The 24,242-nt window shown below is 44.4% G+C and overlaps 1 protein-coding gene across 2 annotated transcripts in view; it reads left to right on the top strand.

The window, feature by feature from the left end:
• LGMN (legumain) overlaps positions 1-24,242 on the top strand; it is a 44,736-nt gene that overhangs the window by 19,189 nt on the left and 1,305 nt on the right. For both annotated transcript variants that reach the window (XM_061611995.1, XM_061611994.1), the window contains exons 2-12: positions 855-1,026; positions 4,704-4,801; positions 7,602-7,683; positions 10,148-10,233; positions 10,351-10,426; positions 12,631-12,693; positions 13,617-13,683; positions 14,698-14,816; positions 17,591-17,680; positions 20,148-20,348; positions 23,347-23,520. In XM_061611995.1, coding sequence (XP_061467979.1) covers positions 889-1,026; positions 4,704-4,801; positions 7,602-7,683; positions 10,148-10,233; positions 10,351-10,426; positions 12,631-12,693; positions 13,617-13,683; positions 14,698-14,816; positions 17,591-17,680; positions 20,148-20,348; positions 23,347-23,520 — 1,194 coding nt within the window. In that variant the 5' untranslated portion in view covers positions 855-888. The remainder of the gene's footprint in view (positions 1-854; positions 1,027-4,703; positions 4,802-7,601; positions 7,684-10,147; positions 10,234-10,350; positions 10,427-12,630; positions 12,694-13,616; positions 13,684-14,697; positions 14,817-17,590; positions 17,681-20,147; positions 20,349-23,346; positions 23,521-24,242) is intronic.

The raw sequence follows: 24,242 nt of genomic DNA, 5'->3' as shown, positions 1-24,242 counted from the left end.
GAAATCATAGCCCTATGAGGGAAATAGGGGTCTCTTAACTCCCAGCACCCTTAACAAACTACAGTTTCCAGGATTCTTTGAGGGGAAAGCCATGACTGCTTAAAGTAATATGATACCGCTTGAAATGTATGGTGCAGATGGGGCCTAGATTGATGACACTGTGTATACCTTCTTTGTAGTAACACAAGGCAATGAACAGTGTACAAGAACAGGTCCTCATTGGTTTGCCTCCCATATTTATTTTTGTGTCCTCATTTCCTCCGCCTTAAAAAGAGCATTGCAGATTTGCTTCCTCTGCTAGATTTCTTCTTGAGGGATGAGTTGTCAAGTGCAGAGCTGTGATCTGTACCAGCGTGACGATGGTTTTTAAAATACCTGCAGTGCACTTCCAGCTTTCCATTCAACTCTGCTGCTTTTTCTCAGTTCTGATGCAGACAGTGTCATCCGTTTCCTCAGTGAGCACAGCGCCCTGGTTAAAAAAGCACAGATATATGCAAGCGTTGGGAGGTCTATCTCCAGTGATTTGTAACTGCTGCACAAATGGTGGAGATGCCACGTTTGCAAACCTGTGCATATCTACTTGGGAATAAGCCCTATCAAACTCGGTAGGTCTTCATTCTGAGTAAACCTGCATAAGACTGGGCTGACGTGACTAACCTGGCCTCATTTGTGGTATTCAGCTAATACGGACTCAAACCAGCTGTGTTTTGACCAACACCAGAATAGTCAGCGTCTCATTTACTGTGGACTTTGAACTATATTAAAAAGCTCTGCAAAAAAAAAAAGTTGAAGGCATATATGGATTATTGTTATGACTTTTCCCCCTTTTTGACATCATTTAACTCATGTCCCAGGGTTCCAGTCATTCTTGGACAAGGGAGAAGGATCATGGCTTTGAAGATAGCAGTACTGCTGAGCTGTGTCCTTGGGATCAGCGCCTTTCCCCTGGAGGACCCTGAGGATGGAGGCAAGCATTGGGTTGTCATTGTAGCTGGTTCAAACGGCTGGTATAATTACAGGCACCAGGTAAGAATTGACTTTGGGGGGGAGGTTGTTGTGCAGAATGTAGCTGAATACTTTCTGCCACCCCAAGGGCTGGCTCTTGCATGCATGAATATTTGTTGTTTTTTATTTCATAGCCCAGGGGTGGGGATCCTCCAGCCCCCAAGGCTATTTTGGCCAAGCCATGATCATCTACCATAACATTATGTCAGGTATGGAACTGGTAAAGGTGTGGCTGGGCTAAAGGGGATTTGCAGGCACTTCTGACTAGCTGCTCTCACAAAGTTCTGTGTACAGCACTTTGGAAGTGCAGACAATCAGCTGATAATTGGGGCTTGAAGCAACAGGCATGGAGCTGTGGAAGCCCCAGCAATCAGCCAATCATCTGTGCAGGCAAAAACAGGTCACTTGTCTCCATTATGACATCAGGTGATTGACAGGTGGTTGACTCCACCAACCTGTGACACATGGCCTGCGGGGAGTAGGGGAGATAAGATTGTGACTACCCAGCCAGATATAGCCAAAAGCAGGGATGGGCAACGTATGGCCTTCCAGAAGTTGTTCAACTGTAACTTCTATCATCCTGGATCATTGGACATGCTGGCTGGGAAGGATTGGAGTTGGAGTCCCAACAACAAAGGGGAAAGCCACAAGTTGTCCATCTCTAGCCAAAAGTGTCATTGGAATCTACTGGAAAAGAATGATCTGTGATGATTTTGAACATTCTCTCTAAAACAGATTTTAGTGTGCAAGTCAGCAGATGCTGCTGCTGCAGTAATCTAAGTATGGATGTCCATCACGTGAGCTGGCTATAAGAATGATTGGGACTAAATCATCAGCTTACAAATCATTGACTTACAAGCGGACTAAACTAAACAATTGATCAGATAAATATTGCAATCCTAAAAACTTACAGTAGCGATCTGGGGAGGTTTTCTATAGATGCTGTGGTGTGAAGTGGTGTTGGTCAAAGGTTGCTGTGATTCTCTATGCTATTGCAAAGTTCCAAGCTTGAGAGGCTTGCTAAGACATTTAGATTTTGCACACTTTCCCTCTCTCCATCTGTGGTGGATAAGTATGCTGGACCAAACAGAGCAACGTGGGAATTCTTGTGCAATCCCTACTGAGTTCTGTAAACTTAAGTTTACAGGTAGCTATGGTGAGAAATAGAGGGTGGAACAGCATTGTGTGGGGGGAGGAGGAAGTGTAGCTTCATTAAGTACGGACTAGTAGACAAAAGTCGGTCATGTGAAGAAAGCTTGTAATGGAAATCTTATAATACCAGCCTACGCTAGGATCTTGCACAATTGACTCACCCTGATTTGTTCGAGGTTTGAACCCTCAAGAGGCATGTTTATAAAAAAAATAATACCATTTAAAGCTACACTAACCCCTCCATCTTTTCCCGCTCCATCGATATTGGGGACGTGGATGGACCAAACAGAGCTACTCTTGTGCAATCCCTAATCCATGCCAATGCTTCCTGTTCATTTTTCTTTCACCAAAAATGTTTGGCCTTCTTAAATTAGAAATGAGGAACTTAGACCCTCAAAGCAGCTGTGAGGTTCGAGGGCCTTTCTTGGCCTACTCCTGTCATCCTGTGTAATAAAAATGTAAGTGTCATGCTGCAGTTTGCTTGGCCAGAAACAGGTGGCATTGTGAACTACAGTGTGATCCCTGACAGCCAGACAGGCATGGTGGGAGAGCAAGAAGGGCGATCAACCCAGCATCAGGCGATGGAGGTGATGGTGGCCACCCCATGACAATGCCTGGAGGTAGTACGGGGAGTGAGCGAGTGCCTGAGGAGGGTGAGCAGGCTGGCATCAGAAGTGTGAGCTGAAAGCTGCCATCATGCGCCAACGCTTGGAGGCACTTGGGGGGTTGGCGACAGGGGGTGCCTGTGGTTTCCTTACTTGGAGTTAGGTGGGTGGGGTTGGCACGTAAAGTGCACAGGGGTGAAAATCCCTAGTTTATGATACAATTTGTAACTTTTTTGTTTTAGAAATTCAGGCTGGAATCCTATGCCCACATATCTGGGAGCAAGCCCCATTGAACTTGGTGGGACTTACTTCGGAGTAGACATGTGTAGGATTTACTTCCATGTGGCATAGTTGTTGGTTCAGCACCATCACTGTTCTATGGTACTTTTCAAACCAAGATGGATCTTTGCTCATGAAACTGACAGTCCAAATTTGGGAAGAGGTAAGGAAGGGGCAGGGAAGATGCTAGTGGGTTTGCCACACAATCCAGTAGCGACTGCAAACTTACTGTATGGCTGTTGGTCTTCCGTAGGGGAAGGGCCGTAGCTCAGTGGCACAGCATCTGCTTTGCACGCAGAAGGTCTCAGATTCATCTCCAGGTAGGGCTGGGAAAGATTCCCTGCCTGAAATCTTAGAGAGCTGCTTCCAGTCAGTATAGACAATACTGAGCTAGATGGACCAATGGCCTGACTCGGTAGAAGGCAGCTTCCTATGTCCTTCCCTGCTGTATTGCCAGATAAGCACAGGACCTTGGCCATATGCCATTGGGTTAGACTAAGCTGGGTTTAGAGTTAGTCGAGTCCCATTGATTTCAGTAGGTCTAATCTGGCCACAACCAAATCTGAATCCACCCTTTTTTGTCAAGGGTGCGGTGGAATCTGTGCTAATTTGAACAGGTTATTGGTACACAGTGTGGTGGTTTTTTTCAGTAGACTTTCATGTTTACTTAACTCTTTTAAGTATTTTGAAAGGAGTATCTTAAAGTGGTATTGTGAAACTTAAAACATCTGCATTTGTCCCTTTCTCCAAAATGGAAATAAAAAAGAAAAGAACTTTTCAGACACTGGAAGGCATCCAACAGTTAAGAGCTTGCCATAGCCTGGAGAGTTGTTCTCTTGGCAGGAACTCAAGCCTTCACAATGCAGGATGTGGACTGGCTTCTGTAGCAGGGCTGCGGAACCTGTTGCCCTCCAGACATTGGGACTACAATTCCCATCAGCCCCAGCCAGCATTGCCAATGATCAGGGGTGATAGGAGTTACAGTCCAGCAACATTTGGAGAGGGGGCACAGGATTGCTTTGCCATATTGTTCAACATTTTCTTGCCCAAGTAGTACAGCGCCATCATTTGCATTATCTGTTCCCCCTGCCCTTCACCCAATCCCTGTTTGGAATTGCTGCAATACAGTGATCATTTTAGAGTACACAGTGATCAAAATGAAAAGGCCTCTTAATTACAGTGGCATGTTGACTTTCTCTAACCAGCCCTTATTTTATAGATGGTTGGCTTATAGATGGTTTTTCAGTGGCTACAATACGTTTGGCACTTGCTAGGCAAGTTTGCTATGAGAAGTAACAAGTAAGGGACTGAGCAATTTCTTCAAGATAAATGCAGTTAAGCTAAATCATACAAGCCCTAGGCTGAGCGATGCAGATCTGAAGTTGTTAGGATCATACAGTTGCTTTAAGCATGAGAATGGGTTTTGAGCAAGCTTGGCAGCATGTTGGTTTGGTTTATAAAAGTATTGGCATTTAAATGAAAGAGTGATGTATTTTTATTTTATTGGTCCTGGGTTCAATAGGGGTGTTTAGCTTGGACAGTCCTTTTGAGTGAAAAGAGACACTTCTGTTGAAGACTTGTTACAAATGCTGCAATTTTTCTTCTGTTGTTTGTCACACATGTAAAGGTGCATAGCAAAGAAAACTGTCCTGTGTCTTTCAGGCTGATGCATGCCATGCTTACCAAATTGTGCATCGGAATGGCATTCCAGATGAACAAATCGTTGTGATGATGTATGATGACATTGCTGATAGTGAAGAGTAAGTAACAAAATTTGGCAGGAAAACTGAGCCTCTATGGTCAGTTGTCACCACCTTGGCAGCGGTGCTGTCTGTCAAGTGGGGAACCTGTGGCTCTCCAGATGTTGCTGATCTACAACTCCCATCAACCCGAGCAAGCATGGCCAATGGCCGGGGTGACAGGAGTTGTAGTTCAGCAACGTTTAGAGGACCACAGACTCCTCACCCTTGCTATTTATGAATGTAATGTCTGTCATGGGACTCCTGAAAGGGTTTCACAGAATTACAAACTTCACTCACTGCTAGAATGGCCCCACTGCTCGACCTTCAGGCATACATCATAACCTTCTCAAAAGTGCATACTCAGCAGCTTAGCCTCCTGTTTTCCACAGAGAGAGGGAAATTCCTGACCCTGGTTTGTTTGACTGAACCACGGTTTCCCAAGTTTTGACATAATTTACACAACATAGGAGACGGACCTTTAGTGTGGTGGCACCTACCCTGTGGAATTCCCTACCCTTAAATATTAGACAGGCGCCATCTCTGTTATCTTTTCGGCGCTTATTGAAGACCTTCCTCTTTCAACAAGCCTTTTAAGTTGAGACCTTATCCCAGTCTGCTTCTGTGTTGGAATTTCTTTTTAATATGCTTTTAAACCTTTTTTTTTACTTCTTTAAAAAAAAATCTTCAAAGCTTTTAAAAAATGTTTTTAAAGTTGTTTTGTTTTAATGTATTTTAATGTCTGTCTTTATGATGTTTTAAAGTGTTTTTAGTGCTTTTGTTTGCTGCCCTGGGCTCCTGCTGGGAGGAAGAGTAGGATATCAATCAATCAGTCAATCAATCAATCAGTCCGTGCTAGTTTTATTCAAAACACAAAGTGGAAGCTTCCAGTTTCTCCCCCTTCTATCCAAGGGGGGGCAGGGGGGGCACATGAGCCAGAAGCTCATTAGAGCTCATTTTTGTAGAGTTAAACCATGCATCTGAACGGAGTCACTAGGGCTTTAGATCACAGATGGCAACCTTTTTACTCCTAACGGTTGCCTTCCCGTGGGGATAACCTATTAATAGCTGCATGCCAGTGGTGGTGGGGCAGAACCCAAAGCCTCCCCCTTCTCTGTCACTTTCTGCCATCCTCTTCCCATTCTCTCTTCCTTCTCACCCATTGGTGTACCAGGGAAGGGGCAAATCTCGCTTGCCAGAGGTCTGAACTGATCATGTGCAGAGGGCTTTTGAAGGTTGGGGGCCAAATACAGTCCTAGGGCTGGCAACAGGTTGGGCTCGCCTGTTTTTAAAGGCATGTAGTCTCTTTGTATGTTACAGACAGTGGGTTTACACCAGCGTACCTGCCGAAATATAATGGGGTGGTGCACTGGCACTCGGCAGCATATATGGGGAGAGAGACTGACCCAAGACTGTCCAGCAGCCACAGAAGCCCTAGCAATGTGAAGCATAAAAGGTCACAGCTGGCCCGAGTTGTCCCTTGCTATTTGCTTCTGGGCTCAGACATCAGTTGAGAGCCTGCTTAGTCACATTCCCTCCTGTATCGCACAGCCCCCCTATTTATTTACAACAGGGGTGGGGAACCTTTTTCAGCATGAGGGCCTCATTCCCTTCTTGGCAGTGTTCCTAGGCCCACATGCTAATGGTGGGCAGGGCCAGAGGCAAAAGTGAGCACGGCAACAAATGCACATTTTACCTCGGTATGGTAGGCTAGTTTATACAAACACATACACCTACCTCTGTCCTCCATCCCGATAAGCAAGAGGCATTTTCAGAGTTCAAGGACACAGTGTGGTATAGTGGTTAGAGTGTTAGACTGGGACCTGGGAGACCAGGGTTCAGATCCCTGGCCAGCCACGTAGCTCACTAGGTGACCTTGCAGTAGTCATTGTCTCTGAGCCCAGCCCATCTTACGGGGTTGTTGTGAGGATAAAATTGTAGAACCATGTTTGTACGCCACCTTGAGCTCCTTGGAGGAGAGGGTGGGACATAAATGAAATTAATTAATTAATTGCAGTTGGGCAAAAATGCCAGGGGAGCAAAGCAGGATCAGTGAGGGGTGTGGCCCAAATTGAGTTCTGAGGACGAGAGGGCCGTATTTGGCTCCCAGGCCTGCGTTTTCCATCCTTGCTCTATAGCAAGTTTTCTAGGAGGTAGATGGAGCTAAGTGAATATTTTTCTGCTTTGAAGTTGAGTGTGCTTTGTGGTGGTAAGATAATAAGGATGGGGTTATTTAGGATTTTAGAAGCTTCTTAGCAGAACATGGGATGAAGTGCATGCATATTATGTGTTAGCTGCTATACATAAATTAAAAAACAAATTCCTGACTGAGCTCACAACAACAACAAAAGGAGACAAGTTGGCAGGAAAGGGGAATCCAGGGGAAGATATTTGGTAGGTTTCAGATAGAGGAGGGGTCTCTCCTGAATGGTGTAGTAGGGCTTGGAACTCTTAGTGCTTGGCATAACTCTTGTAGTCAGAGCACATACTCTCCATAGCACAGCTAATTATCCATACTGCAGGACCTTTAGGGACCATGATCTCTTAAACGTGTGTGTGTGTTTTAATGAAAACCTTTTAAATATATGCGTCGCCTATTCTATCTCGCCTTCCTTGGCAGACTCGGAAGTCTTCCAAGTGTGCACAGCACAGAGCCTGTGGTGAGCACGTACACAACAACTTTCAGACTGACTATGGATTTTTAATAAGTTCTGTTGACTTGTCATGAACTCTGCATGTTGTAGAGGTAGCTACTTTTTTTTTTAACTTGAAAAACATGAGTTAACTTTTTGACACTACTTTTTCTCCTTCCCCATTTCAGGAATCCAACCAAAGGCATCGTCATCAACAGGCCCAATGGTACAGATGTGTACAAAGGCACCTTGAAGGACTATGTGAAAGAGGTAGGAACTAGATTTCTTTGCTTGGCAACCCAGGAACATTGCTAGCCTTGAATATTGAAGTTTTCCTAAGAAACTTGGCTTTGTTAATCCATTTGGAGAGTCGGCCAGTTGAGCTGTGACACTTTTGCCCAGAGCTCAGCCAAACTAGTTCACCTTGAGTGAAATGTGCATCACATATTTCAGGTGGAGCAGGACTGGTAAATGGTAACTATATTTCATATGTTTGCATTTTTGTTCTAGGCTAAGTAAGGTTATCAGATAGCTTTAAGAAAGGAGAAATCTCATTCTAGACTGGCTGTATGTACTTGTGTGGGGAAATAGGGGTCAGCCTTTACAGTCAAGGCATCTGCTAAAGAATCTTGGTCTACAGTGTAAACTGGGGTGTAAATGTCATATGCATTATTGTAAGCTTTATGAGGCTCCAAATAGTTGCTTAGGTCCATTCAGGAGGCTTGTGCTAGTCCAGGCATACCGTGCATGGCGTCTGTAATGTCCTTTAGGTTCAAAAGCAGTTTGTCACATCATGGGGTTGGAGGTCTGCTGTTCACTGAAAAACAAGCAGAGAAATTCACTGGGGGTGCATACATTAGCAGTCTGCTTGCACAATATCCACTGCATCCAAATCCTGTCTTGCATAGCCTATTAGAGGTTTGGATTATTATTATTATTTAGATTTATATCCCGCCCTTTCTCCCAGCAGGAGCCCAAGTCCAATCTCCCAGATTGCAGTCTTAAGTCTTGAAGACTTCCAGGGATGGTGGTTCATGGTGGTGGCTAGCCATGGAGATAAATTAATGAACCTGTTGGCTTTCTGGAGTCCTTGTGTAGTGTCTCATTGAGATGAGCGAGGACTGCACAGCCGTTCGTGGGATGTGTCTCCAGCCTTCTAATATCTTGAATAGTTTAAGCTTAGATGAAGAGTTTTAGATCTTTTAAGATACTGCAACAAAGAATAGCTACTTTATCTCACTAGCCACAGATAATGACAAAGATCTGATTAAGCAGGAATAAAAGCTGTTGTACAAAAAAAGAAAAAGCTGTAAGGGCAATGTGCTGATCACAATCCAGGCAGTTTCTTTAGAAATGCCCAAGAGCTTACAAATGCATGCATTTACAGTATCTTGTTGCCTGCCTTTCTACAACAGTCACTCCCAACCATGTATCACAAACAAATCTTGGAAACATCCTGGCATCCTCTGATAGAACAGTGTATGTATTATGTTTGTCTGAAGCCCTGATGAGTGTATGGAGCCAGCCTAACTGATCTCTTGCTGGCACCTGTAGACTCCTACATTTGCATGTGGTGTTCAGTCGTCCTCCAAAGTAATCCTTAAAATGCTAAACATTAAAAATTGTATTCATATTTTAAAACTAAATGCATTACTACTTTGATTTCTGCAGCTGACTAGATCTGCTTCGCTTCTCAGTTACATTTGAGGAAATACAAACTTCCCATGTTCTCAACTTATTCCAGAAAACATAAGATGTATAAGTGTATCACATACAGCATTGCCCTGAAAGTACATGCAGCCACAACCCTGCCTTATAAATCTCATTCGACAACATGCAATTTTGCTGTAGTAAAGGACAAGCCTAAGAAATGTAATATTGCATAAGCATTTGTGGATTAGGCCACAAAATCTTATGCTGTGACAGCATCTGTTGCCCTTTTAAGGTGTTCCAGGGCTCTTGTTGCTGTATTTGTTAAATGCCAAAAGGACTTCACCTACTTTAATCCTTACAACAAACATGTAAGGAAAGCCAGTGTTATAGACACCTTTTATGGATGGGAGGTTGCACTTGAGAACATGGTTTGCTTAAAGTTCAGCCTGTCAGTGCACTGAAAATTAAAACCAGGGGCTTAAAGTTTACACTTTAGATTTTGAAACACTAAGTTACATCAGTACTGCACTTTCCACTTTACTCCTACTTCTCGTCCTAGTGTTGCTGTTTGCTATCTGAGCTTCTGGAGAAACCAGTCTTTGAAAGATTCATGTCATTCTCTACCCACCCATTACAGAAACGGAGCAATACTGTATGTGAAGATCCCAGTAAGCTAGTTTGGAGGCACCAAAGGCCAGAGGCAGAAACATTCTTCTGTCTTGCTGGTTTTCTAACTCCTCTGGTTACTAGGAGCTCTTTATGTGTCTACATCTGCCATCGGAAATGAGCACATTGCAAAGGATTCTGCGTCACATTCTTGAACATGTGTTGATTCATGTGGGGCTGGCTAGCCCTGCTTGTCCTCTGGGTGGTACCCAACTAAGTTCTGCTTGGAGTAGACCCATTAAAATGAATGGAAATGGCTAACTGAAGGCCCGTTAACTTTAATGGGTCTTCTCCGAGTCCAGCTTACTGGGGTACAACCCTCGTCTCCCCACGTGTACCAACTGCAAATCTAGAAATTCCAGGGTGCCGTAATGTGTGTCTCTATTTCAACTTCCAATCTCTTGGCAATCTGTAGGACGTTACACCAGCAAACTTCCTTGCTGTGCTCAGAGGTGATGCTGAAGCAGTGAAGAGTAAGGGATCAGGAAAAGTACTACGAAGGTAATGAGGAAGATGCGAGGGTGGAATGTTGGTGTCTCTTCATCAATACAGTCTTAATACAGAGTCGGAACTTAAGTAAATGATTGGAAAGTCAGCAGGGTTTTTATATCTTTGCAGTGGCCCAAAGGATCACATATTTGTCTATTTCACTGATCATGGTGCCCCGGGACTTCTGGCTTTTCCAAATGATGATGTAAGTAATTTTTTCCCCTTTAGCCTGGTAGAGTCTACTTCAGAGATGAGAAATCTTGAGCCTGGGGGCCACATGTGGCCTTCTGGACCTCTCTATATGGCCCTTGGGACACTTCTGCAGGCCACATCCTTCACCAGTTCTGCTCTGTACTTATTGTAGTAGCCAAAGTTATCTTAACAGGAATGATGGTTCTCGGAAGCTTGTCCTCTTTTAACACAGATTTATTTTATTAACTGACTGGTTTCTCTTTTCATAATACTCAGTGAGAGTTTCTTAAAAGGATATTGTATTAGACCAGTGGTTCCCAAACTTTTCCCCTGTAGACTACTTGAAATTGCTGATGGTTTTGGCGGACCACTTAATCATTTTTTTCTGCCTGTTGTAGCAGTTTTAATGCGCTGTGCTAGATGCTGTATGATTTTTAATTGCACTTTTGTTGCTCCTTTTATTTCTTGTATTTTGTTGTATTACAATTTGCGTTCCATAGCGTTCAAACTGTAATACATTGAATTCCATATAAGAAATCGAAGAACCAATAAAAATACAGTTAAAAATCAAGATGGATATTTAATACAATCTGAATGAAGCTCGGGGCCACTGGTGATCCACAGACCAGAGTTTGGGAACCCCTGCCTTAGGTCTCTCCCTGTGTCACTTCCAAACCATTCATCTTAATGAAAGTATGGACAGTTCCAGCAGCACTGTCCTAGAGTGCCATTGCCTGGCTGGAAAGGGACCTTAAACTGCGATGAAGCCTCTTGCTCGCCCGGAGACAGCACTGTGTGTGTTTGACTTTTTATATGGCTACAAAATGCAAAGGTATGAGTCGCATCCTTTGTTCTGCCTACTTCTACCTTTGGTCCCACCCGCCACTGGCATGCAGCCTCTAGAAAGCTTCTTACAAGGGAGTTGAGCCCTCAAGCTGAAAAAGGCTTGCTGTCATTGGTCTAATTCAACTGGTTGTAGCTCCCCCAAGGACTGGTGTGCAAGCCCTTCCCAGTTCTGCTATCTGGCATAAAATTTGCCAAAATTTGTATTTGGCAGAAATTCCCAAACTCTGGCCTGTGAACCACCAGCAGTGGTCCGCTGAGCTTAATTTGGGTTGTCCATGGCATATCCACATTAAATAGTCACAGTGGTTTTAATAGTACTTTAATTTCTTTTTTCTTTATATTTTATTGCATTACATCTAGAATTATGCAAAATGCAAATTGTAATACAATATAAAAATAGAGGTAGCAGTAAAAATACAATTGAAAGCCATTCAGCATCTAACACAACGCATTACAGTTGCTACAACAGGCAGAAAAATCATTAAGGGGGTCCACCAAGACCATCAGCAATTTTCATGTGGTCTGCAGGGAAAAGAAGTTTGGGACCCATCACTCTAGGGCATCTGATCAGAATACATATGCTCCGTCACATTTTCAGCACCATTTCATATCTGAAACTTGTAGCTTATAAAGACTATGGTGCCTCGGGGTAACTGTACAGTATAGTACCACTTGCTGTACAAAATGCCATGTTGCTGTGGAGGAAGAGGATTAATGTGTTCAGCCAAAAGCATAATCCTGCCTCTGATTCAGAAACCAGAGTATTACTCTGTTTTGGGAGGGAGGGAGAGTAGTTTGTTCTACACAGGGCCACATCAAAAACCATTAACATATGCAAAAATACCATAAATAACATTTTGACATTTACTACATTAAATTATTGGTAACCTTGTTGTACTTTGCCTACAAGAGTGAGAAATTTATGGATCTGCCATTTCAGGACTAAACAATATACAGGACATCATATCCGCAAGAGTTGAAAACATGAGTAACAGTAAAAAATGAAAGAGATGGTATCTTAAACTCTTTCTCTGTGTTATTAAGGGGGGTAGAAACTTAAATATCTGGGACTTGGGGTAATATAAAACAACCCTGAAAGGTAGGTTAGGCTAAGGCAGTGCTTTACCCAAGGGCACCCTGTGTTTCGTTAGTAGAGCAGGGTTTGAACCTTGAGCCTCCCTTGCCCCCATCTTTAATATGGGAATTATGAGAATACAACCCTGCCTTAACAGGTTATTTGTAAGGATTGCTGATAACTTATTTAGGGTGCTCTGGGTGCTTGATTGTATGCTAGATATGTGCTTGTTTTGCGTATCTTACTACTTTGCTGGAGAGCAATGGGATATGAACAGATACCTTTTTGTTTGGCAGCTCCACGTGGAAGCCTTGAACAAGACCATTGCATATATGCACAAGCACAAAAGATACCAGAAGGTAAAATGACTATTTTTCAGCTTTTTTTTTTTAAAAAAAGAATAACTGCCATGGTAATTGCATAGGAAGCAGCTTTCTGACCCCTTCCGCTGTAAATCTTACAACTGTTAATGGAAAGGATGTCATAGTCTTGAGTCTTCAACTCAATAATGTGCAGCATTCAAAGTATGAGGAAGGATGGTATGATTAAGCTTCCCTTTTTTGCTGTTGTTGCTATTGGACTTCATCATAACCTCTATTTTGCATGTTGAGAGAATCTTGCTTTGGCATGCCTGCAATCACACAGTGCTGAAACTAGAATGGGTCTTAAGTCATCTCTTTCCGATTCAAATTTTCTGAGTTTACAGAGCTGGAAAAAAGGTTTCGGCAGATGTGGGAGAACCCCAAAGTTTGCAGTTCCTCAAACTACTTATGAAGGCAAAAAAAAAGAGGAGATGGAAAACTCCATAAGAACTCAGTGGCATGGAATGTTGATGTCAGATTGTCTCCCCACACACACACACACAAATGCTTAATTTTGGATTAGCGTTATGTGGATGAGCTCAGAGAGCACCTGCAAGAAGAAGACCAGACGCTTCAGATTTAGATTAACTGCAGTTTAGTGTTGCATCCAACGAACTAAGGCTAGTTATTGAAACAAGCCAACTTCAAGCTGCATTGTTTCAAATTGTAGTTAAGATTTAACCACAGTGGCCTGGTTCTCATGGCACAATAAGCCAATTCCCCACACCTGGTCTTAGAGGTATGGTAGACAGTAATAATTTGTAGACCAAAATCGAGGGAGTGTTATTACTATGTGAGCAACGTGCAATGCAGATAAGCTATGGGTGAGGGAAAGGGTACTTGGAAGAAAAAGTAGGGAATACCAGATCTTAACCTAATGTTTAAAAATGTGTTTCATGATTTCTTAATATACATTGCAGATGGTGTTTTACATTGAAGCATGTGAATCTGGATCAATGATGGATCCTCTACCTGATAATATCAATGGTAAGTGAACAGCCAGCATTTTGGTCTGAGATTGATCAACAGATTGCATTTGGAGTCTTTAGGAGATATTGGAAAGTTCTGATAATATTTAACCAGAAGTGCAATAAATGCTATCTTTAAGTCTGTCTATACACCAAGGATGGGGAACTGAGCCAGTGAGCTGGATTGTTATGTTTCTCCCCTCACGCTCTGTAGGCCAAATTTGGCAGGTGAGCAGGGTTGCCATCTGTCTGCCATCACAGTGACCCCCCCCTTCTTGCCTACATGCTTTGCAATCAAGACCATGCAAGCAAATGCACATCCTGCAATGCACCTTTCAAAATGGTCCACTGATTGTCCGAGGCCTCAGATGATTGGTAGTGCCTGCAAACCCTTTCAGCTAAGCCAGGTCTTTCCCTGCCCCACATCTGACATCATATGACATTATTGTAAAGCAGGTGGGTTTGGCTTAGCTGAAATGGACCAGTTTCATGGACCAATTGGGGAGGCTTGGCAGGCTGGAGGCTCCCCGCCCCTGATCTGCACCAACCTTGGATGTTCAAATGTTGTTGGACTCCAGTACCCAATGTACCTGACAATTGGCCATGATGGCTGGAGATGATGGTGGTTGTAGTCCAGCAACATCCATGGACTCAAGGTTGGGAAAGGTCAATATTTAAACTCAGCGTATCTGCCACCAGGTTGCTGCTTTGGTTGCCATCCTGCCCCTCCAGATGACACGTAGTCAGCATCAGTCTGAAGGGGGCTATATCTGTGCACATTGGGCTCCCTCCATGGGCTTCCTGCACACTGATAGCTTTGCCATTTTTTGTTGGTGTTATTGTTTTAGAGGGAGGCTTTTGAGTGTACACAGATTTGCTCTGAACTGGAGCAAATGTGTCAAACATTGGCTTAAAACCCAAGTTCTTCCTTTCAGCTGGGTTGTAGATCAGGCGGTTGGGATAAGCATATCTTGACAACTGTGTGCCAGCAATGGGGAAGCAAGTAAATAATGTTCTTCCATTTGCCTTGCAGTTTACGCCACCACTGCTGCCAATCCTAGGGAATCATCTTATGCATGTTACTATGATGATAAGAGACAAACATACCTTGGGGACTGGTACAGTGTCAACTGGATGGAAGATTCTGATGTGGTGAGTCACCAAGGTCTAATAATTCACTTTTTATTTTAACAGAAATACTGGACATTGCTGCTCTTTTTTTAAAAAATGCATTTATTGCAGGTGTTGGAAACTTTGTTCATCTTACTGAGAGCCACAAAAATAGAAGGTACATGTATAGCACAGGCTTTCCACAGTGGTGTGTAGCACTATTTCCAGCCGCTACATCTGAGTAGGAGCCAGCTCTGTATTTCCTGGTGGCTACCTCCTCTTTGCTGGGAAATAATGCTGGGAAAAACAGAAGGGAGTAGAAAAAGAGGAAGGCCAAACAAGAGATGGATTGATTCCATAAAGGAAGCCACAGACCTGAACTTACAAGATCTGAGCAGGGTGGTTCATGACAAAAGCTCTTGGAGGTCGCTGATTCATAGGGTCGCCATAAGTCGTAATCGACTTGAAGGCACATAACAACAACAACAACACCTCCTCTTTCAAGCAACAACTAGTGCACAAGAGTTGCCTTTCCAAATCCATGTGCTTTGATCCTGCACAGACTCCTTAGCAGTGGCTCTAGGCCTAGGGGTGGCAGATCTTGCCCAGAGGTGATAACATTGTCTTAAGCCTACAAGAGGAGTTTCTGCAGGCTTTCAATACCAGCACAAGCTAAATTTGCTGTCCTTATCCCACAGCCCCTTGGGTACTATATGGAGATGACCAGAAGCTCCACTCATGATTATATTGCTGCCGTCCTGAGAATCTTCAGATTGATGCCAGCATTTCACAATGGCTCCTGTAGATTTCTCGAGATCCCACCACTATGATAAATATCAGACTGCTGTAGTGGAGACAGGCAGAGGGAGGAAATAATAACTTGGTGAATCAAACGTAATGGGATGGGGAAGAAAGTGACTTAACTGCAGCAAAAGGCAAGTCTGCTCTGCAAGTGAACACTCTTCCGTTGGTTATACCATTATCTGGCGGCAATCCATCTGTTCCTCGGGACAGGAAGCTCAGGCTGCGCCACACTTTCTCAGGAACAGTGTGATTGGTAGGGCCAGTGATTTCTCATCCTCCCTAAGCTTTCTGTTCTGTCCTTCCTCGCATCCTCTTGCACATTTCTTCCCCTTTTTTTTGTGGCAAGTATCATTCAATCACGGTATCCTGCCTTTCATCCAAGGAGCTCAGGGTCGTATATACCCAGACTTATCTCCCTTTATCCCCACAACACCCCTGTGAGGTATGTAAGCTTGAGAAATCGTGATCGGCCCAGGGACACCTCTTTGACTTTGATATGTCCAAGCACGGATTTAGTCTCAATCTGTCTAGTCCAAGGGACATGCTGTGTCTTCCATAACACACTTCAAGTATAGTAACTGTGTTTGTGAAGATACACAGGAATCAAGGGATTTCAAATTGCGTGGTGGTTATACCTGTTTTTTATCTCTTGATGGTTGGGCTGATATGCGAAGGAAGCAGCTTACAAAATGTCTTTTTTAAGGGGAGGGCGTGGTCAATAGTAGTGTTTAGGGGCAGCCCAAGGCTCAAACAAGATTAATAGCTGTGATATCTGAATGACAGGTTGTGCATTCATATACCTCTTAGCTACACAAGTAACAGTGGGAAACTTCAGCTGTATCTGTGTACATAATACAACATCCCAAACCGCCAATGTAAACTTAGGTTTCATTGCAGCTAATAAAAGCCAGAGTACAGTTGATAATAACAATAGCACTAAAAGAATGCACAAAGTACTAAAAGTTCTCCTCTGTCCCAAAAGGAAATCATACAAACTTAAAAAGACAATAAAATCAAACTGCTGTTAAGGTAGAACTTTTTTACATTAGTTCTTCCTAAAAACCTAGGAAAGAAAACCATTTTCCTTGTCTGGTGCCTAAATTATGGTGAAGTCTCCAGGTTAAGGTGCTGGACTACGACCTGGGAGACCCGGGTTCAAATCCCCACACAGCCATGAAGCTCACTGGGTGACCTTGGGCCAGTCACTGCCTCTCAGCCTCAGAGGAAGGCAATGGTAAACCACCTCTGAATACCGCTTACCGTGAAAACCCTATTCGTAGGGTCACCATAAGCCAGGATTGACTTGAAGGCAGTCCATTTCCATTTTTCTCCAGGCAGACCTCCTTGGGGAGGGCACTCCAATGGCGGGAAGCCACCACAAAAAAGGCTATCCTCCCCCCCCCCCCCGGCATTTCAGTTGCTACCTGCTACTCCAGACAACAGGGGCACCAGGGGAAAGGCCTCAGATGGCCAACTCAGGATGGGTGGATTCATACAGGAGATGGTGGTTCAATGAGAGGTTATATGCGTTGCCATTGTGGACAGTAGCGGGAAGACCTTTTCTGTTTACAAGTAACTGCAGGACAAATAGAGGCTGCAAGTGTCTGAAAAAGGCACAAATATATTTTATTTATTAAAACTATTTTTAACCCAGTTTTCATGCTAACATCACAAGTTGATATCCAAAATATATTAAAACTTAATGAGAGAATGAATAACTCAATCTACGGTACTGTTATTGCATACGTTCTTAATGAGCAGTCATTGCAAACTTTCTAACTGGGTTTTTGACGGAGAACTCATGATCCATGACGAGAGTTTTGTTGAAGCATCATTTCAAGTTCTCTTAATTGCCCAATTCATTAAGAACTTTGTCAGCAATTGCTTTTTCTTCCTTTCCCCCTGCCTCTTTCCCAATAGGGAAACTAAACCTTTTTTTTTAGTGTTTGTATGTAAATGGCTTAATTATATGCAGCTCTTCTTTCCTTTCTCTTTTTTTTTTTTGTCTACAGGAGGATTTGAAAAAAGAAACTCTCCACAAGCAGTTTCTGTTGGTAAAGAAGCATACCAACACCAGCCATGTGATGCAGTATGGAAACCTAGTGAGTGTTTGCTTTCAAGTGGGCCCTGAGGCAAACATCTTTTGCATGAATGCTTAGTCTGCACTTTTTAAAGTAATATGAAAAGGAGGGCAAACGGAAGCTAGCAAGTCTACGGCACTACTTGGCTGACTTTAACTTGTGATTTGTTAATGCGTTTATATTCCACCTTTCCTCCAAGGATCTCAAGGTGACATACATGGTCCTGCTCCCCCCCACACACACTTGCCACATTTGCCACATTTTTATCCTCACAACAATCCCAAGGTCGCCCAGTGAGCTTCATGGCCGAGTGGGGATTTGAACCCTGGTCTCCCAGGTTCTAGTTTAGCACTCTAACCACTACGGCAAATCATGGCTAATTTGAACTGCACTTTCCAGTCTACATCCTAAGCCTTGAAATTGGAAAAGTGGAAACCAAAGGTAGAGGAACAACCCCCTGTTAGTTTCCCCACCCTCCTCCCAAGAGCTGAGGGGTAGCGTACATGGCCATTTCCCCCACTTCCTCCCTTTTAATACCTCAGCCCTGTGAGGGAGACTAGGCTGAGAGAGTGATTGCCCAAGGTCATCTGATGAACGTCATGTTTGATCAAAGATTTGAACCCGGGTTTTCCTAACCCAAGTCCAGCACTCTTGACTATACTGCCCTTTTACTACCCTGCTTTAGAGGCCTTGTATGATAGGATAGAGAGCCAGTGTGGTGTAGTGGTTAAGGTGTTGGACTGTGACCTGGGAGACCAGGGTTTGATTCCCCATCCAGCCATGAAGCTCACTGGATGACCTTGGGCTAGTCACTGCCTTTCAGCCTCAGAGGAAGGCAGTGGTAAACCCCCTCTGAAAACCGCTTACCATGAAAACCCTGTTCATAGGGTTGCCATAAGTCGGAATTGACTTGAAGGCAGTCCATTTTTTTCATTTTGATGATAGGATTTATTTCTTACACCGGTATGCTGCTCATTCTCCAAGGAGCCCAGTGGTTTGCTATAGTTCCCAGGCAAATTTTGCATCCAGGAAGCTGAAAGGGCAGCACTGCTTTGCTTCAGCAGTTGCAAGACCATCATCAAGGCCGTGGCTGGTTCTCCTTGCTAGTTCCTCTAGTTTTGCAGCATGCTCTTCTAGCTGAGACTCCTTTGGTTTTCCTAGCCAAGGTTTGGCCTCTGGTTACAGGTCATAGTTAAGGAGGAGAAGCGATCTGGGGCCCAAACAACACACTAAGCCAAACGTTTGCTTAGCTGATCTAAAAAGCTTAGGCAGGAACAAAGCGGGTGCCAGTTTCTTGCCAGGAGCCAGCACATTTGCATGGTCATGGTAAGCCATGCTCTGGCTTTCATGGGTGCAGGAGTGTAGTCATGGGGGGGTCATAGACCCTTACTTTTTCAGTAGCAGGGTCCCAGGCAGGTCCCTATGTCTGAGCCAGTCAGTATGAAAGGGGAGCGTGTTAGCTACTGAGAAAAGACCTTCCTTTTTGAGCCAGTCGGAGTGAAAGGAGGTGAGTCAGCTACTGAGCCTTCCCTTCCATCCTGATTGGCTCCTAGGGATGTCTGTCGTAGTGTCGAGTGGACTCGAGGGAGACAAAGGGAAAGTGGTAACGGAGGGGATGGTGTGACCATCATGAAAGGATCCTGCACTTCTGAATTTGCCGCTACACTACTGCTTGGCTGTATAAAAGGCTATTGAGTAGGTGCACTGAAGTTATTTCAAGTCCGAGGATTCAAATAGGTCTATTCTGAGTGTGTCTCCATCTGCACTATATGTTTAAAGCAGTAGCATACCATATTAAACAGTCATGGCTTCCCCAAGGAATCCTGGGAACTGTAATTCGTTGTGGGTGCTGAGAGTAGTTAGGTGACCCCTGTTCCCCTCACAAAGCTACAATTCCTAGAGTTCCCTTGGAAGAAAGTTTGATTGTTAAACCACTCTGGACATTGTAGCTCTATAAGCATAATAGGGGTCTCCTAACAACTCTCAGCACCCTTAACAAACTACAATTCCTAGGATTCTTTGGGAGAAGCACGACTATTTAATGTGGTATGATACTGCTTTAAATGTATAGTGCAGATGGGGCCTATGACTGTTAGCTACAAATCCTACATTCGGGCCTCTGTAGGCCACTTCCTTGTAACATCATAGATGTTCTTGAAGTACAGTTTAAGGCTTGAGTATTTCTATAGGCTGTCTGCTTGTTGTCCTTGATTGTGTGCAATATAGTGGCTGTAGGTGGATACAGATGTCAGAGGGCCTGTCTCAGATCCTTGCTTTCAGCCATGAAGCTCCCCAAGTGGCCTTAGGCTGACTTAAGGAGACTTACCCATCTTGCCTCAAATGTTGCTGCAAGGTCAAAACAATGAGAGAGGGGACCGATTCCCCTCTAGTTTTTCAAGCAACTTAAGCTTTAGAAAACAGCACTGCAACCTGAATATGCTTCTGTTCCATTAAAGTGGAGGGGGTGTCTTCTTTTTTCCCCTTGTAGTCCATCGCTCACATGAAAGTGGTGCAATTCCAGGGCACGAAGCAAACCTCCAGCAGCCCCATATCGTTGCCACCAGTAAGTCACTATGACCTCACTCCCAGTCCCAATGTGCCCCTTGCAATCATGAAGCACAAACTGATGGCCACCAACGACGCAACTGAAGCTAAGGCGATTCTAGAAGAGATGAAGAGACATCTAGAGGTAAGAATGAAGATAGATGCATGTTAATGATGTGACATGGACTATTGTTGTTGTTGTTACTATTTTCTTACTTGCCTTTTACCATAAGGTCCCAGGGCAGGTTGCAGCAATATTAAAAACAGTTCAAAACAAACTACAGTCACAAGAACAGGGTGGGTCCTAAAAATACCTCTCTCAAGTGTCAAAGGGTTAGGGTAAAGAGGTGCATCTTCAGCATACGATAGAAACGATACGATGAAGGTGCCAGACACACAACTTGGGGGCTGCCACAAAGAATGCCCTCTCCCAGGCCGCCACCCCCTGAACGAGGGCAGCAGAAGAGACTCCTGCTGCTGATCTTAACACCCAAGAGGATCTGTGGGGAAGGAGGCATTCTTTCAGATATTTGGGGGCCTAGGTTATTGAGGAGCTAACTGCTCTAATGGAGACGCTGCTTATCCACATGGCTCTTCATTCAGTGGTAGTCACCCATATCGGAACAGACAGGATATGTCCCTGAGTGCTATACGCACCACTGATCTGTACAGCTGCTGCTGTTTTGCACGCACGCAGGTTGAAACAAACTTGCTTCCTTAAAAACCCTCTTCTGCGAATCTTGGTGGTGAATGCTTGGGCGAGTACTACTTCAGTATTGTTCCTGGCGGTGGGTTTTGAGTGCTGGTTAATATACTATAGTAGGAAATGCTTGGTAGATGATGTGCAGTGGCCTCTGATGCTGTTTGACATTGGTTGCTCGGGTGGCAGATGTCTGATGCTCTGTCAAATGCTTTAAAAGGCATTTTGTTTTTAGAGTGAAACTTTCAAAGCGAAACTTTCTCAGCTTCTTATTCTTGGTTTGGAGTACATGCACCCAGTCTTCAAGATGAGGTGCTTTTGCAGCAGACTGTGGTAACTCTCTGTTCCAGGGTGGAATGAAGGAAGAGCTAGTGGTTAGAGTGTTGGACTATGACCTGGGAGACCAGGGTTCGAATCCCCACACAGCCATGAAGCGCACTGGGTGACCTTGGGCCAGTCACTGCCTCTCAGCCTCAGAGGAAGGCAATGCTAAACCCCCTCTGAATACCGCTTACCACGAGAACCCTACTCATAGGGTCGCCATAAGTCGGAATCGACTTGAAGGCAGTACATTTTTTTTTATATCATCCAAGTGATAGGTGCTTTTGGGGATGTACAAAAGGTACTTGACCCACAGTAGGGCACCTGTGCGCAGCAAGGCTGCTAAACACAGCTGCACTCTACACACCGCGCAGGAGGCGTTCAGTTCTTATGGAAATCATGGTCCAGACGCCTGTGCCATTTACAGCTCCAAAGTTCTGTGATAAGAAACAGCTCACGTGGGCTAGTTTCAAAGGCAAACATGCATGGTGGTTGTGGCTAGCAAGACTTCTCTGGATTGAGCAAAATGAGAATTTCAAAAAACATATTTAAACTAATGCAGCAACATGTGAACACCCCCCCCCCAGACAAATGCACACAAAGGGATGCCAATGAAGCAAAGGAAAAGCATAAGTTACAGCCTCCCCCATGTCTAGTTTCAGTTGCCCATGCATCTTCAAATAGGTCCCTCCTCCCAAAAAAAGCATGTGTAGGTTTCTTTGTTTTTAAATGAAATTTATAGTCTTCTACAGGAATGACTAAATGGTACACACCCAAGTACTTTAAGTTCCTTTCTTGGAAGCCCTGCAGAACTCTCAAAATCCCCCAAATTCAAAAAGCTATCTGGTTTTGGAGGAGGAGAAATGCAGGGGCCCTGATGGCATTTTCCAAGAATGGCATCAAGCCAAGCCCTAGATCTTTTGTACTGGGTCCCAGATCTACCCCTTCTCTCTCCACCCAATTTTAAAGCTTTTTTTAAAAAACTATGCTTACAGGCACCTGCTGACATTGCAAAGCACAGTGCTAATGAAGCGACAATTACCCACTCTCTCAATCTGCTCAGAGGCCTAAATTTGTATATTTACATCAACTGCGGGGAACCTTTGCCTCTCCAGATGTAGCTGGACTCTGACCCCCATCAGCCCCAGCAGGCATGGCTGCTGGCCAGGGATGATGGGAGCTGTAGTTCAGCAACATCTGTAGGACCAGAGGTCCTCCATGCCTGATCTGGAGCTGGGTGTGCATGTGGATGTTGTATTTCTCCTTCCCCATCTCCCCCCAAAAGATTGACAATTGCTGTAGGTCAGTCTGCAGACATGGGGATCATGTCTCTCACCACCCCGATAAAATCAATAACAACCACCATGACTTTTGGAATATAGGTGGGTGCGATTTCATACCGTGTGTGGCTACAAATTTCACAAGTCTTTTCTGGAATGCCTCTGTACAGTGAACTGATCTTTTTGTACTGATCTTTAATGTAGTGTGCCCTTCACTCAGCATGCCCAGCAGTAAAGAGAGAGGGCTGATTCCATTGGAAAGGCTTATTTCAGCCTCCCCCAGCCTGGTGCCCTAAACTCCCATCAGCTGTGTCAGCTGGAGCTAATGGGAATCGCAGGCTAAGACATCTGGAGGGCACCGCATTGGGGGAGGCGGACTTGTGTGATCATCCTCGAGGTCTCATTGTTAATATGTGCCCCATGTGATAGAACCACTCTGAAGTGGCTTCCCTGTTTGCTTGGGAAGGGTACCTAGGTTTTCTGATTGGTGTTGGGCTCTAGGGATCAGCATATTGTGCCCCCTGTCCAGAATCCAACTCCATGAGGAATCCTGTGTCCAGCAGGTACCAGCCCAGAGGCAATAGTAGTGTACAGAGAACACAGCTGTGGATCTGGGATGATTTAGGTCCTGACCCAAAGAGCTAAAGGCGGACCCTGGCTTTGACCTGCCATCAAGACTGGTCCCTCAGCAAAATTGCTTGGCAGCAAGGATCTTGGGCAGTTAAAAGGAAATTTAAAAAGGCAATTTGGGGGCTTGTGTTAAGAGACACAGTTGCCTAGAGCCCACTTAAGGAGTCATAATCTTGATAACAAATGGCTTACGCTTGGATCTTCTTCCACAGACCAAAGAGCAAGTCCAGGATTCCATGCGCAGGATTATAGCCCTCATAACACTCTCTGATGAGCACACTGGGCAACTCCTGTCAGAGAGGATGAGCCTCAGGAATTATGACTGTTATGAAGCAGCAGTGCGTCACTTCAAGAGCCATTGCTTCAACTGGCATGAGTCTCCTGTGGTAAGTCTCTCTCTCTTCAGCCTGAACCCATAGGTCTGCTTGGACGCTGGAGTCTCTGATGAGGTACAGGCATTGGTCTTGCCTCAAATGCACAGAACATTGGGCCTAATTTATTCCTGGTCGTTGCCTCTGTCTATGCCGGCAAGGTAAACTGCAATGTTTATGCCATTTTTTGGCTGGCATGTGTGCATTTTTCCATTTTGTTGAAATATAAGTACATAATTCCACAGTGAGAATTAGACCTCCTGGGTCCAACTGCTGAATTTAAGAGTGGAGGGGACTTGCATCAAAACGCCCCCCTTCTAAAAAGGGCACAAATGCCTATTGTATTTGAAAATGATAAATAAAATGAAAAGGCACAAATTTCTCGCAACAGATGCTTTATTGCGTCCTCTAGCATGTGTTATGGCTCAGTTACTTCTGGCCCTAGGCCTTATTTTATGCAGCCCTTGGCCTAATTTCAATTGGCTCAATTTGCAAGTGATTAGTTCAGGTCTCTGGCAAGAGAGGTCTGCCCTTTCTCCCCAGTAGCAAGCTGGGTGGGGAAGAAGAGAGAAGATGTGGCCCCACCCACATCTTGCTCTGGGTCTGCCCACACTCACTTTAGCTCCACCCACAATCAGCATGCAGCACCTGACAGATTACCTCACCCCACTCCTGCAAGGGAATGCATCCCTCAATGACTGCAGGTGGAGTGGGAAAAGATGTAATATTTCTCCTGC

Source organism: Rhineura floridana, chromosome 2 (genome assembly GCF_030035675.1).
Source record: "Rhineura floridana isolate rRhiFlo1 chromosome 2, rRhiFlo1.hap2, whole genome shotgun sequence".
In the NCBI taxonomy this organism is placed as follows: Eukaryota; Metazoa; Chordata; class Lepidosauria; order Squamata; family Rhineuridae; genus Rhineura; species Rhineura floridana.
The sequence above is the reverse complement of the archived record's forward strand: the minus strand, read 5'-3'. Positions and strand labels throughout refer to the sequence as shown.